This window comes from Filicampus tigris, chromosome 10, assembly GCF_054856515.1.
Source record: "Filicampus tigris isolate MCC_2025a chromosome 10, RoL_Ftig_1.0, whole genome shotgun sequence".
NCBI classification, from domain to species: Eukaryota; Metazoa; Chordata; class Actinopteri; order Syngnathiformes; family Syngnathidae; genus Filicampus; species Filicampus tigris.
Genome location: NC_141226.1, coordinates 21,481,917 through 21,496,792, shown reverse-complemented (window position 1 = coordinate 21,496,792; position 14,876 = coordinate 21,481,917). Strand labels below are relative to the sequence as shown.

Here is a 14,876-nt window from a genome sequence, read left to right as displayed (position 1 = left end):
TGGTGTCAGCTCAAGACAAAAATATTAGGGTTTGGTGCACAAATTTTGCTATCAACAAAGTGTTATCTAGCTTCAACGTCAAATGACAACGTGCCCAACGTCGAATTGAAAAAAAAAAATGTAAAGTTAAAAAAAAAAAAAAATTATTCTTAAACGTCACTGTGAAAAATGCACTTCCAATTAAGTCAGGTGGCAAAACTAGGTGTCATTTTTATGTTAAGCATTTGCTGAATTTTACTAGCAAAGTAACTTGTAATCTAACTTACCGGTAGTTACTTTTAAAACCAAGTAATCACCAAAGTAACTTTCGTACGATAACTGTGGCTTAATTGTTTGTCGTACCAGCGGTGCTGACGGTGAAGGCCGCCAGAGCCCAGTGGAGTCCCAGCATGCCTCTGTGGTCTGAGCAGAGTCTCTTGAGGCAGTACTGGACCAGCAGATGGACAGATTGAGGCAAAGCCTGCAGACTGTCGTTCAGCTAGGGCACAAAGACACCATTTCAAAGGTTTCTAGGTGTTGCTATGACATGCCGTGATGCGACAAAATAAAATCAAATACAATATATCATGATACATGGCATTGTTCTCTCTCATGTTGCTGTTTTTTTTAATATTGTTCAACACAAGGTATTGAGTCAAGTTTATGGAAGCCTTTTAGAGGCTATTTTAAAAGAAAAAAAAAAAACCAGAGAAAAAGTCCTCAATATATTATCAGAATAAAATAGTATTTTTACGGGAGGAATGTAGTCATTTGTATGAGATATTTCTGAGAACACAGCCACTTTTTCCCATGGAAAAAACATACCATTGAGGGAAAAAAGTGATGTTACAAAAAGGTTTTAATCGTAATATGAAAACCGTTTCATTTTTTTCAAGATTACAGTTGCAATATTACAAAAATAGTGTGTTTTTTTTCTTGGAAAAAGAAACTGGTAATTTACACGAATAAATAGTGCATTTTTGGAGAAAGTGAGATCAAGTCGAACCTTGTCAAAGGAAGCAAAGTTCCTCAGGTCTTCACAGGCCATGTGTAGGTAGAGAGGACAGTCTGCACCTTTCTTCATGATCAGTGTCTGCAGCTGTAGCAAACACACAAGAACGTCATGGAGATGGAATCAAATGTGGTAAAATGATGTCATCGATGAGAAGGAACCTGGTTGTTGAAGGCGGCGTCGCTGAGTTTCTTCCCAAAGCCTTCCAGTTCTTTCTGAACGATTTCCTTTCGCTCTGTCACGGTAAGCGGCGGCAGGGTGAAAAGAAGCGTGGACGACTTCTTGGATAGTGCGTGCAACAACGGCGAGGTGGTCGCGACACTCGTCACCAAACAAACCCCCTGGCACAGCCAGAGTAACATGAGGATTACGATAGAAATCTTGTTTTATCATCTGGAATTAACTCAGTAGAGGTTACGTTGTACAAAGGAGTATTACGGCTACACTTAAAAATGAATATGCCACGAGCATAAAGTCGTAATTGTACAAGAATAAAGTTGTATGTTTAAGAAACATATTTAATTTCAAGAAATAAACCTTGATATTGGAATCAAAATATCTTTTGGGTGGGGGGATTTAAAAAAAAAAAAAAAAAAAAGTAAAAAAATAAAATTAAAAAAGGTAGTAGCATTTTGCCCCAGAATAAAACTGTCTAATTTTTTAGATAAAGTATAGTAAGATGGAAAAAAAGGAGCAAATTTGAGAGGGAAATTACAGCATTTTTTCTAAATTAAAAATATTTTGGGAGTGTAACAAAAAGCAGTGTAAAAAGAAGAAAAAGAATAAATATGCACTTTTTAATAGTGCTATATGTTGTAGATAAAAAGTAGCATTTTGAGAGGAAAAAAAAAGTTATATTTTTAAGGTAGTCTCATTTTTCAAGAATTTGTACTTTTGAGAGAAAAACTTTTTTTTACAGAAATATATCCAAGGTAATACATATATATTTTTCAGAATAAAGTTGTATATTTCTTAGATAAACCGTTGTTTGTTTTTTGAAAACGTTATATCTTTAAGATAAATGCTTTTTTTCCCCATGACAAAGTTGAAATGTTCCAAGAATGTCATCGTTTTAAGAAATTAAAAAAAAAAAAAAATCTAAGAAAAAAGTCGCGGTTCCTTCTTCATGGAAAAAAGTCTTGAATATTACAAGACTAAAGAAAATGTATTGTGACAGACCTGTGCTAGATGCTGCGGTATCCAACCAGAGCTGAGCTGATCCCGGTCGTCACGCACAAGATCCACCCCGTCCACCAGCAGCACAAGAGGCGTGCTCCTCTTCAAGTCCTTCAAAGTGGCGTGAAACTCTGACAGCACATTTCTTTCAAGAGTTGCAATACATAGATAGATACATTGATATGTTTACAAAACACCCACGCATCATTGCATGATGATGTAAACCCACTTGTAAGAGAGGGGAAGAGGCAATTCCTCCTCTTTCAGCCGCCTCAAGCAGCGCACGAGATATCGCAGGAGGTTCTCCACGGAGCGAGACGATTGGCTGGCGGCTGTTGAGTATGAGATGACATCACAGGCCAGGTTTTTCTTGGACTTGGCACCGCTTCTGAGGGCCTCGGCTAGAGCGGCCTGCGTGGGGGGAGCGGACGTAATGTCGGAAAACTAAATGCGCATCATCGTAACAAGGCTCGAGTCGTGCTTTTCTGAGAAAAAGTCGAATACAAGAAGTTATATTTTATCAAGAAAAAAAAAAAATCTAATAAATCTGAATTGACCAAAAAGTATTTATCAGAGAAATTATAAGTTATATAATATCTTGACCCCCCCCAAAAAAACAAGGAAAACTTTCTCAAAATACTGAGAGAATAAAGATTTTTTTTTAATGAAAAGGTTACAAAAAATTTGTTTGAGATGCAATATTACAAGAATGAGTTGTACGACTTTACTCGAGGAAAAAATGACAAATGCTACAAAAATAAAGCTGTAATGTTACAACAATAAAGTATTTTTTATTACAGGAATGCAGTTATATTTTTCTGAGAAAAAAAGCTATAGTGTCTCAATTGTCAAGACTAAATTTCACAATTGAGAATAAAGTGCCTGCAATGTGATGATGAACATTTTTACAAGAAACAGCTGTAACCTTACAGGAATAAAACCAGATTCCTTCTCTTGCAAACACTTTCTTAATGGATGGAGGAGAATCGTCTTTTTTTGGAGAACAAAGTGAAAAATCTGTTGCCACAGTTACCATGAAGACGGTCTTGCCCTGCCCTGGCGCTCCCTCCACCACCAGGGTCCCTCCATTTGCCTGCGCCTGCTCCACCATCTCCACGGCAGCCGACAGCAGCTTGGCCCGGCTGAAGAACTGCCTCTGCAGCGCCTCCTGGTGAATTTCCTGCTCTAAAATCTCGGATGCGGGGTCAGCCTCATCTTCTTTGTCCTCCTGAGCAAAACAACAAAACAACAAAAAAAGGAACGGGATGCTTGTTTTGGCAGCTCGGGCAAGACGCTGCTGTTGATTCCGCTCACGTTGACAAACTGCTTGACGACAGTCTCCCAGAGGTCCTCCAGCACCGCTTTGGCAAAATCCTCCAGGTTCTTCAAGTAGGGTTTGCCCTCCACGACACCTCCCCACTCACAGGGGTAACTGGAATAGAGAGACCCACACACATGGATTCCATTCATTTCTTGTAATTGGCCAGCACTACTGACTGCGAAGACGATGGGCAGATTACACTGACATTTAGGCACATTCAGCAGATGTTGAAATCGGATTGTACAAAAAGAATCTAAAATTGTCATATTGTAGACCAGCATGTCCAAATTCCGGCCCGGGGGCCAAATGCGGCCAGTGTTCAAATTTCTACTGGCCCGCGGCCTCTAGCATGAAATTAATCATGAGTGGCCCGTCAGTAGTGTTGACCACAATACAAAATGCACTTGTTAAAAAAAAAAATAATAATAATAATAATAAAAAGTGTTTTCTATTTCACCACCTGATGGCAGCAGACCTGTGGCTGCCCTCACAGGTGCTTTCGGAAATTTGCTCCGAGTGTGCTCTGCCTTTCCAAAAACACCACTCTCAAAGTGGTGTTAAGTGTCAGAGTGAACACCTTGCTGCCTTTTTGTTTGTCATATTTTTTCACAGAAATACATAACAACTGTTTCTGCCGAGTTCGCTAAGAAACTGTGGCTGTTTTAAAGAAATTCAATATCAAGAGTCACTCCCAGATGAAACATGCAAACTACGGCAAGATGACTGCTAACAAATGCCGTGAAAAATTTAAGCAACTTGAAGCTGAATGGTCGACCCACACAGATTTTCACCTCACCAAATTTGGCCCTCTTTGAAAAAAGTTTGGACACCCCTGTTGTAGACGAAGTGGAAGAGAAATGGTATAAAATGAAGATAATAGATGTTTAGTAATAAATATTAAAACTTAGTTTGTAAATGTCGCCGCTGATAATGTTTACGTCGGCAGAGACTTCTGGAAAATTTCTAATCCACCAATATTTCTAATCCGCCCTTGGGACAACTCACTTGTCGGTGACCTTCATCTTGTTGACCTGGATCCATCGCTTCAGACGCGCCATTTTGGACTCCGCCTCTTTTGATTCGGCAGCAAAGTGGGACCTCCAAGCCACAGGCACTGTTCTGAAAAAAATAAAATATATTTTTCTCAACATCAGATTTTGATGGATGGATGGGAGGAAGGATTGATGGATAACTAAATAACTAAATAAAATAAAATGAAATACTTGATGACGTCAGGATTTCTGAAGTAGCATAGCATCCGCTGCCTTGCCGCGCTACCATAGAGTGCCTGAAAGTGACGGATCTCCATGTCCGTGATTGACAGTCCTTCAGGCTCCGATTGGAGCTAAGACAAAAATGAACATTGTATGACTGATCGTGACAAATCCAATCATGATAAATCAAAAGAGGTTTAACAGGAAAGATACTATATATGGTAAAATATTCAGGGAAAAAGCAGGTCTTGACTTTTCAATGCTGTCCAATGAAAAGTGTGCAAGGTTTTTCAGTCTAAAATATACTCATTTTCTGTATTTGTATTTTTTCTGCAAAAGTCGACTTACGGTAGATGGAGAGTCTTTTTCTATTTCTGTTTTCTACAATTAGAATACACTTTTGTTTAAGAAAAAAAGTTGTAATCTTATGAGAATAGTCTTTTTTCCATTAAAAGTTCTTATACTGTATTAAGAGACTAAAGACTTTTTTCTAGAAGTCATAAGATCACAAGACAAAAAAATTCCTGAAAAAAATATTGAAAATCTTTTTTAAAGTCATAATTTTAAAATAGGCATTTTTACTACAAAAAGTCGGAATCTAAAAAACAAGTATTTAAGAAGTCGTAAAATAACAAAATAGGCCAAATCTCTTATACACCTGTAAAACTGAGAAAAAAAAGGCATTACAAGAATAGTCAATTTTTTCTCTAGAAGTCATAAGATTACAAGGAAAAAAACTAATATTACAAAAATAACATTGTAGTTTAAAAAAAATCCAAAATGTTACAAGAGAAGTCATATTTTCAATCTACAAAGTCAAAATATTAAGTACATAATTATATTTTAAGTTAAAACTTGCAATATTACGAGAATGAAACTATTTTTTTTTAAACTAATCATACAAGGATAAACTAATAAAGTAATACTATTTTTTCAAAAGAAGCATTTTTCTAGGAGAAAAAGTCCATGAAAAAAGTCTGATTAAAATAATAAAGTCAAATTTTTTAATAGAAAAGTTGCAATCTGTAATCGGTGTTGTACAAATAGGAAAATTAAGTTTTACTATTACAAGAATACATTTCTATTTTCTCAAGAAAAAGTAGTACTATCACGACAGTAAAAACATATTTTTCTTACCCATTTGTACTGTGGCAGATCCGGTAGAGCAGGTGCGTCCGGTACCAGGCCATACCTCTGGCCCAGGATTGCCACCATCATGTGGCTGCGACCGACCTCCGCCAGACACAGCGCGGCCGCCCGGCCCGACTCCTCCTCAGTCACGCCCCAGCGCAGCTCCACCTCCTGCAGGTGGAGGCGGTGCTGCGCAGCGCGGCGCCGAAGCTCCGGAAAGACGCTGCGCACCAGGACGTCGCGCTCGGCGTGCATGTCGCGGAAGGTGGACGAGATGAAGATGCGCACGCCGCGCCACCTGTGGACAGACCGGCGGGACCACCACAGAGGAAGTTTGCATGCAAAACAAGTCCCAGTCCATGGCCGAAAAAAAATTATGAAATATTTATACTTTATTACCAAATATCTATATACACTGTATATATTTTTTTATTTTTCTACTTTTATGTCTTTATTTTACAACAATTTAACATTTTTAAAATTATCTTAACGAATATAGTCTGCTTTGTTTTAAATGACCTTATTTACGCTATTATCTTTAATTACCTTAACTTTGGAGTGGTGGGAATGGACATCAGGCTATTGGTAGTCTCAGGATCTTTGGCTCCTGCTGGCGGTGGGACGTTGTACACTTTGTCCAAATGCTCCACGTGGTCCAGCAGTCTGGATGAGCCTCGCTCAGCCACAAACCTGGTTTAAAAGTGTACATATACACAAATGTATCAAGAGTTCGCTTTTTCAAGCCGTAAAATGCAGAATTCTAATACATTTTGTATTTTCTTATATTTTTGCCTCAATTTTGGGCGGTATTAGTCCATGTAATATATATCTTTTAAGAGATGAAGATCTGCCAAGCAACAAGGATATATTTACTTCATGATTTTAGTTATATTTTAAAGCTTGATACATAATATCAATTCAAAATATGGCCTGTTGAGTGTGGTGGGTGCCAGCAAATGAGAGTGGGCTGCTATTAAGTTTGTAGTAAAATTATGTGGTGTGGAAAAAGATCACAAAATTACAAAGACAGGGTACACCATTGAAATTCTGCAAAATATTGAAAAATCTGCGGTATAAAATTAGATCGCAAAAAGTGAAATGCGATATGGCGAGGGACGATCTAATTTTACAATTTTTCATTTAAACATTTTCTCATATTTTTTCATCTTTTCCCACTATTCTTCATCTAATATTTCTCCTTTCAGACTTTATAAATTCTTGTCACTTTCTGTTTTTGTAATTTTCCCCACCAACGTGTATTTTTCGTCAAATGTTTTGCTTTCAAATTTTTATAAGAATTTTTTAAAATATTTTGCAATTTCTAAAATGTTATATTTGTTGTAATTTAGTATATTTTTCTTCTACGATTTGAGTATATTTCAACATTTAAGTGTTACAAAATGATGTTTGCTGACATTTTCCTAATTTGGGTGTTGTTAAGTTTTAATTGAGAACCCTTTTGCAACAATGTAATGTAACACTCTCTCAAGATGTTTTACCTCAGAATTTGTTCGCTGAAGCCCTGTAGAAAGACGTGGTTCCTATCAGAGGTTTTGGACTGGGACATCCTACAGAAAGCCCCCCAAAAACATCAAACAATTAAATTCAGGAACATAGTAGTGATTTTGATTGTCATTTACAAAAATGATTAAGATGGTAACGCCTTACATATCCGACATGGCGAGTTCAATGTAAAGGCATTTGTTGCTGGTTTCCTTCCGGTAGTTCTTGATGGTCCAGTCCAGCTCATTGTTAGTGTAATTCTCAGTAAGCAAGATGATGTTGTCCACCTGAGAGAAAAAAGTTGGAGTCAAAGATAAATGCGATACTGATGTGAAGTTGTGACTGATGCGCATTTCTCAAAGTTCTATTTTTTTTAAAGTCTGAAAACTAAAAGAATAAAGTTGTATTTTGGTGGTAAAATTGTAACATTCTGAGAGAATTAATTAACAGTCTAATTGGAGTGAACATCTGATGGCTTGACAAACAAGCAAACCTTGTTTTCATGGAGGACCCGGTGGAAGTAAAAGCTGGATTGGAGCTCGGCATCCCTGGGCTTGTTTCTCAACGCCTGTAAGAGGACAACCAACGGCTCAGTCAGTCCGTTTCATTACATTTGTGTCTCTTATTCACAGTTGCTATACCTTGATTTGCTGCATCACACTCCGCACGTTCTCCAAAAGGACATCAGACTTCAGCTGCGCCTCTGCGTAATGGTAATAATCCAGCAAATAGACGTGGGCGTCCTCGCAACTGCTGGCGATCATCAGTGAAAGCAGAATGGTAACCTCCAGCATCTGAGAAGAAAAACAGTACCAAGCATGACTACTTCAAGACGATCGATTGTGGAAAACCTATGAGAATAAAGTATTCTCATAATGTTACTCATTAAAAAAAAAAACTGAAAAAAACTTCTTCCTGCCCAAAATATGACTACTACTTGTGATGTGATTTTTTTTTTTTTTTTTTTTTAAATATGACATTTTCATAATGTTTCAGCATTTTTCTCAAAAAAAAATTATCATTTTCGGACTATGTCACACTTGTTTCATAGTTTGCTCCCCCTGCGACTTATACTCAGGTACCACTTGTATACTATATATTAAAACTAGAGCTCAGACAGGCACCCGAAATCCCCGCTGATTTTCTAAGCATTATTTCCACCGGCAGTAATCCACAAAGTATTTGCCAATTGCCAAAAGACAGGAGAAGTAGTACGATATCACACTTCTCCAATTCAATTTACAAAATATCGGCCACATCCCAACACTACAATAATAAAGCGGAATAATTCAAAGTAAAAAAAAAAAAAAAAAAAAAAAAAAAAAAAAAAAAAAAACAAAAATACAAATTGATTTTTCTGACAACTGTCAGCATTGTATAACAATAGAGGTGCGTTTTTTTAAGAGAAAGAAAAGTAATACAACTGTAAGAATAGTTGTATATTTTATCCCCGCAAAATTTGTAAAATTAGAACAATAAAGTCGTATTTTTCCTATGAGAAAAAGTTGTACGTTTACAATACCGTTATAAGAAAAACTTGGGAAAATTTTCCCAAAAATAGCCTTTAAAATACAACAATAGAATATTTTTTTAAAGTCATAATGCTACCAGAATTTTGCCCTTTTGTCCAAGAAAAATATCTGAATATTATGAAAATAGTTGTAGTATAGTATAAAATGATAGCCATTTTATGTTGTAAAAAAAAATTCTTTTTTTTTTTTAATGCGTGACAAAAAACAAAACACTTACAGAAGGAGACAGTTTGTCCTCTTCACTGTTTCTCTTTTTCTTCTTGTCATCGTCCTCTTCCTCCTCTTCTTCCTCATCCTCATCCTCGTCGTGGTCTGACTCAGGTGGAAGACAAAAGTCCAACTTTTTGCACCAGGTCTGTCTGTTGTTCATGTTGATGCTGATCAAGATGACTGTACGTCCCGGCAGAGGCGGGATGTTGTAGCGGCACGAGATCTGCACTGCCGTCTCCAGGGCTTGCCGGTAGCGGTCCAGCAGGCTGACTGTGTACTCCTTCAGACTGTGTACCATTTCATAACATAACACACGTTTCATACTTTTTCACAAGACAACATTTGTCCAATGCAAGTGAAAGTACTCAAATAAATAACTGACATTGTAATGACAATCCATCATTTGTTGTCTTACTTGGCCTTGATGAGCTGATCCTTCTTCATGCGAAAAATGCGGTAGACAAAGGGTACGCCAAGCGCCACCCGCAGCCGCTTCCTGCCGGCCGATTCCCAGTCCAAGCGGCGGAAGCGTTTGCTTTTGGGGAGTTTCTTGAGGATGCCCTTCAGGATCTCGTTATTGGAGGATTTTTGTGGCGATGCTGTGGGAGGAGGAAGGAAAGCAGGAGGTGATTTATTTGGTCATTCTAGCATTGAAATACTGATGATATGGAGCAAGCTAACACCATTGATCCTTTTCCGCTGTGTGATACCTACTAGGCCCAAATGACGCGTTTCTACTGGCATGGGTACAATGAGGTGCTAAACTACTTCCGGCTTCCCAATGGTCGAGCAGATTTGTCATTACTGCATCATTGTTGTGTGTAGTTAGAAAGAAATGACCAAAATAAAAACATGCTAATGTTAGCTTATCTTGTTGTCATAGCTCTATGTGCGGCAGTGTTCTGCTCCAGTGGTTCTCAAAGTTATTGCACTGTCTTAAATTTTAGGGGCAAAATGTCACCATTTGGCGTCGTCTGGAGCCCTGAAGTGGTCAGAAAAAAAATTTAAAATATGAAGACTCACAAAGATTGCGCAGCTCCATGATGACTTTGTAGGCAGACAGGAAGCGGAAGGGAAGCTGTCTGCTCTGAAGGACTGCTTTCTGTTAACAATAACATAACTTTTTGTTAGCTATACAGAACCCAAGGATCAACGTTTTGTGCTCAGACGAAGATGAAGGCGTGCATCTCACTTTATTGGTGAGCCTGCTGAGGATCTTCTGGTGATGTGTCATACTGATGCCCTGCTTGATCATGTTTCTCAGGTTCCTCAGCGTGGCCATGAACGGCAGCGACTTATTGTCTGGAAAGAAAATAAGCGCAAGGGGTATTTGAATTTCTACAGGTTCCAATTGTGAAAGAGGTTTAACAGAAACATGAGCATCTGAACATGCTACATGAGACGTTCCGCGTAGAATGTAAATCAATGTAAAATCTGAAATCAAATCCAGATCAAACTTGTTTAACATTGCAAATTCTGATTCTGCATAAACTTGAAATTAGATCACGGATTGATCTTTTTTCTTTTTGCTACCCTTTTGGCCAGTATTAATTTTTTTGTTTTGTTTTTTTTTAATCTAGAAATTTTAGTCATTAATGTGCGGCTTTTCAAAACAAAGATAATTTAAATTCCTATAGACACAAATTGAAAATTTATTTTTCACATCCCTTTATTTATTTATGTATTTAAAGGCTAAATTAAATGGATAAAGTATAACCCTAAATATATATATTTTTAAAAATACCAATGAGTTTCTCCCAGGTGGCGGCCTTATTGCCCTCCTGACTAAGCAGACGCTCCCACGTCTCTGCATCCTTGAGCTTCATTCTTTGACCCGCCCTTTCTCGATCCCAGTCACCCTTGAGACCGCTAGAGGTGAACGCCTTCCAATCTGCAGGATACCTGCAAAGGAGGACAAGGTGAAGACCCACAGCCCCCTTGGTGACAGTCTGCCTCATTTGCATAATTCAACACTGCTCTTACTTTCGGCCCAGAATGGCCATGACGTGCCCGGCTGGTTCTTTGATGTGAAGCTTCTTGATCATCTTCTTCATGTTGAACTCATTTTGCTTTTTGTCCACAGTCTTTTTGGCATCAACCTTCAGCTACACGTGCACACAAGAGTGCATTAATCACCCTTAAAATTGGTGGTTGTGGATTGACATTATTGTACTGATTATTGATTTCTTTTAACTTACATATTTCTGCAGAACTGTCGCGTCGGATCGGAGCCAGTTGGACCACTTTTTCAGATCTGCGTCGCTTGGTTTCTGCAGAATATTAAAGGGATTAAGAGTATATTAGGTGAATACTGGTGGTTCATTTGACAAAAAGCAGTTATTTGAGAGGAGGCATTTACAATGACAGCATGAATAGCAATGCATAATGGAATCGTAAAATCGAAATTGAACTTTTTTACAGAAACGTTTACAGTACAATAGAAATCGCAACTGAACCAAGATATTAAATATTCATACTTCATGTACAAGGGCAAATGGGCATTTATTTGTAATAACCTGATTATTTGAGTGGAGGCTTACACATCCAATTTTCTACTGTATTCCGCTTATCCCCGTTTGGGCCACAGGTGTGCTAGAGCCTATCCCAGATGAGTTGGGGCGAGAGGTGGGGTACACCCTGAACTGGTTGCCAGCAAATGAATGACAGCAACATTAGCTATACCTAAAATACGTTAAAAACTCCAATTCACGCAAAATGTGCTTATTTTTAACACATTTACAATGGTAAACGGGTGTTTATTTGAGGTGGCTGGCTATTTCAGGGGAGCCCTTTACAATGACAGAAATATTACTAATACATAGTGAAGAATTCACAAAATCTCAAATGTAAAAACAAAATATTCACATCACATGTACAATGGCAAACCAAGTATTTGAAGAAACGCAACTTGAGAGGAAGCCTTTACATTGACAGTGGCAGCAAAACACAGTTAGTCAAATTCCTAAAATGTCCAAAACTAAGTTCTCACTTTACAATGGTAAACAGGCACTTACTTGAACTCAGATGATTATTTGAGAGGACGTCTTTACAATGATAATAAAAGCAATACATTCATAAAAGCTTCAATATACTATAGAAATCCTTATTTACCACAGGTACAATGGCAGCCAGAGGTTAATTTGAAGTCATGTGATTACCTGAGAGGGCATTTATCTTATTTTTTAACCTTTACTTAACAAAGGTGCTGACGGTCTATTGATTAGGTTTTGTTACTGTTGTTTACAAAGTAGACAACACACCCTGCAATTAATGGAGGTGTGGCTATCAATATTTCAGGATTGCGCTTCGCCGAAGTCTGTACATGACGCATGCATCTAAATGTATTATTTCCGTAAGAAGCACACAACATGACAACAAGGACTAATGACAGAAAAAATTGCATACCTTGCTCTTGCGCTTGTTCCGGTTGTGCTTACAGCGGTGCTTGCGCGTGTTGTACTTTGCCAGCTGATACTCACTAAACTGCTTGAACTTGTCGGACATGGCCTTCTTCAAGCACATGGGCAGCGAGCGGCTGAAGCACTGCAAGAGCGGGGCGGGAGGGGAGTTCAGTCAGGGCAGACGGGGGCACCGCTGATCCATGACAACGGGACCGTGGTCAGCATACCGTGCTGTAAATGCGCACCACCTCCAGCCAGTCGGACGGAAGCTGGACGGTGGCGCAGAAGTAGCGGCGCACGTGACACTTGGTCGACGGGTGATTGGCGGCTAGGGCCAACAGGAAGTTGGCGGTGATGCGGATGTTCAACTCTTGCCTTGTGTAGAGCGCCACCTAGATGGAGGGAAGCACATAAACAGAGTCCATGAGTGACACAATAAAGCAGGGTACACGCATACCGATTATAGAGCCTATTTGGAGCCCGAGTCTATTCGATTAAGGACATTTTAGTCAAATGTACATCCCTTGTTGACACCCACTGTGTAATGCCTGTTACTGCCACCTGCAGGGCTGGAGTGGAACATTGAAGTGGACATGCACAGCACAAAGAATTTTCCAAAGCAGCACCAAAGGCAGATTTTTTTTCCATCCATGCCATCGTACAACGTGACGATGCGATGTTTTATTAAGTGTCATTTATTTGATTTTTTTCTGCCGTGTTCTGCTCTCCTTGTACCTTGAGAACAAACTGAGGGTCGAATGCGGCAATGTCCTTCACCAGGCTGGTGATTTTGGTCCACACACTGTCCTGGGAGTCCCAGTCCTTCTGACCCGGGGTGGTGCTCTTGTGGACCAGGGAGCAGCACACGGCATTCAGCAGGAGATACTGAGGGGATGCAGCGTTAAAAAAATAACAGGTTGAAAAACAATAGACCATATTTGGACAGTGAAGCATTTTTGCCTTGAATCTCCAATGTTGCAACTGTCTGTATGTTGCACTTTCAAACAAACATAGCTGTCATTTACTTACATAAATGTCTATTTGGGAATCTTTATTATTGGAGAATTTACTGCATTCGTTTTTTGTTTTTTTTTAAAAACATTATTAAATCAATTTCTATTTACACAAAAGAAAAGCACCTGCTCATGAACCCAACTGAGACCTTAAAACCAACGTGGCCTAACTGTGATTTTTGGTGTACAGTTACACGCTTACTTCACCGAGTGTGAATGGTTGCCCGTTTATACGGTCTGTGCCTCGCCATTGACTGGTGACCAGTCTCTCACCAGTCTCAAACTTTGATAGACTCACCGCCGATCCTGGACCGGATCAGTGACAGAAACGGAGTGATCGAACAGATTGGGCATTTTCTCCTTACCTTCTTATCCTTGAGCTCCTCTTCAACCTGCTGCTTGTCACGGACTACCTCTGCATATTCTTCCTGTCTGCTAACCACAGTTTGCTGCTTCTCCTCTTGCTCCGGTACGTGCACCTCCATTGCATTGGGTGCCACCATTTCCTCCTCACTTTCCTCAGGCGACATTTGGTCATCTTCATCGGAATACACCTGAAACAGAAAGCACCAAAACACACAACTCGCTCGTTATTGCACATTTAATTGTCAGACCTGGGACATACATACTGTACATAGCAAGCGGCACAGATGAAAGTGACTGAACTGGGAAATTGCCCCTCCAACCTTTAATTCAACTGCATTTATTCAATGGGAAAACAAACATTGCAAAATATTTTTTTCTTTTTACATCAAATCATGTATCACAATTATTAGCACCCGATGTTAAAACTTTGTGTAAGCGAGAGATGAGGAGATGTTCGCTTACCGAGCTCGTTTCTTCAAAAGAGCAAGGCTGAGCTTCCGATATTTCCTCTCCGCCTTCATCATCCTTCTTCTGGTTGCCTTCCCGTGGAAGGAAAAAAGGCGGCTGGGAAAAGCGAGAGGGGAGAGCGCCTCCGGCTAAGGAGGTGACGAGGAGAGGGTTGGTGGTGGACGGAGTGAAAGAGGTGAGACGGGAAGAGTTCAGAAGGTTGTTTTGGGTGCTGAGGAGCGGCGAGGAGATGGAAAACGAGGAGGAGAGGAGGAGGCCCGAGGAGGTGGAGGTCAGGCCGGATGGCTGCAGGGAAGCGCTCAGCAATGAAGAGGAAGTCTGCATCAGGAGCCTGTTCTCCAGACACGGCGGGACATAATTGGAGGACAAGCTACGGCCGTTCATGGAGCAGGCCATGTTTGTTTGCAAATCCAGCGCCCTCATGCCTGAATGGAAATAACTTATAAATCATGTTGACACAACAAAACACACAAACGAAATGAATGGTTTCGCATTTCTCGCTTGAACAAACGTTGTGTGACAAAAGAGAAGGGCGTGTTAATAACGTCGA

General features: G+C 39.5%; 1 protein-coding gene across 1 annotated transcript in view; it reads right to left on the bottom strand.

Annotated features, from left to right (window-relative positions):
- tep1 (telomerase-associated protein 1) overlaps positions 1 to 14,876 on the bottom strand; it is a 30,493-nt gene that overhangs the window by 13,938 nt on the left and 1,679 nt on the right. The window contains exons 2-28 of the mRNA XM_086042341.1: positions 14,321 to 14,751; positions 13,858 to 14,046; positions 13,215 to 13,364; positions 12,707 to 12,871; positions 12,484 to 12,621; positions 11,277 to 11,348; positions 11,062 to 11,183; positions 10,823 to 10,980; positions 10,271 to 10,380; positions 10,102 to 10,180; positions 9,494 to 9,677; positions 9,086 to 9,365; positions 7,978 to 8,130; positions 7,830 to 7,904; positions 7,502 to 7,623; positions 7,333 to 7,401; positions 6,380 to 6,523; positions 5,840 to 6,131; positions 4,712 to 4,833; positions 4,494 to 4,607; positions 3,482 to 3,599; positions 3,201 to 3,395; positions 2,397 to 2,578; positions 2,171 to 2,312; positions 1,153 to 1,332; positions 986 to 1,078; positions 343 to 478 (exon numbers count right to left, since the gene is read on the bottom strand). Of these exons, the coding sequence (XP_085898467.1) occupies positions 343 to 478; positions 986 to 1,078; positions 1,153 to 1,332; positions 2,171 to 2,312; positions 2,397 to 2,578; positions 3,201 to 3,395; positions 3,482 to 3,599; positions 4,494 to 4,607; positions 4,712 to 4,833; positions 5,840 to 6,131; positions 6,380 to 6,523; positions 7,333 to 7,401; positions 7,502 to 7,623; positions 7,830 to 7,904; positions 7,978 to 8,130; positions 9,086 to 9,365; positions 9,494 to 9,677; positions 10,102 to 10,180; positions 10,271 to 10,380; positions 10,823 to 10,980; positions 11,062 to 11,183; positions 11,277 to 11,348; positions 12,484 to 12,621; positions 12,707 to 12,871; positions 13,215 to 13,364; positions 13,858 to 14,046; positions 14,321 to 14,749 (4,213 nt within the window). The 5' untranslated portion in view covers positions 14,750 to 14,751. The remainder of the gene's footprint in view (positions 1 to 342; positions 479 to 985; positions 1,079 to 1,152; positions 1,333 to 2,170; positions 2,313 to 2,396; positions 2,579 to 3,200; positions 3,396 to 3,481; positions 3,600 to 4,493; positions 4,608 to 4,711; positions 4,834 to 5,839; positions 6,132 to 6,379; positions 6,524 to 7,332; positions 7,402 to 7,501; positions 7,624 to 7,829; positions 7,905 to 7,977; positions 8,131 to 9,085; positions 9,366 to 9,493; positions 9,678 to 10,101; positions 10,181 to 10,270; positions 10,381 to 10,822; positions 10,981 to 11,061; positions 11,184 to 11,276; positions 11,349 to 12,483; positions 12,622 to 12,706; positions 12,872 to 13,214; positions 13,365 to 13,857; positions 14,047 to 14,320; positions 14,752 to 14,876) is intronic.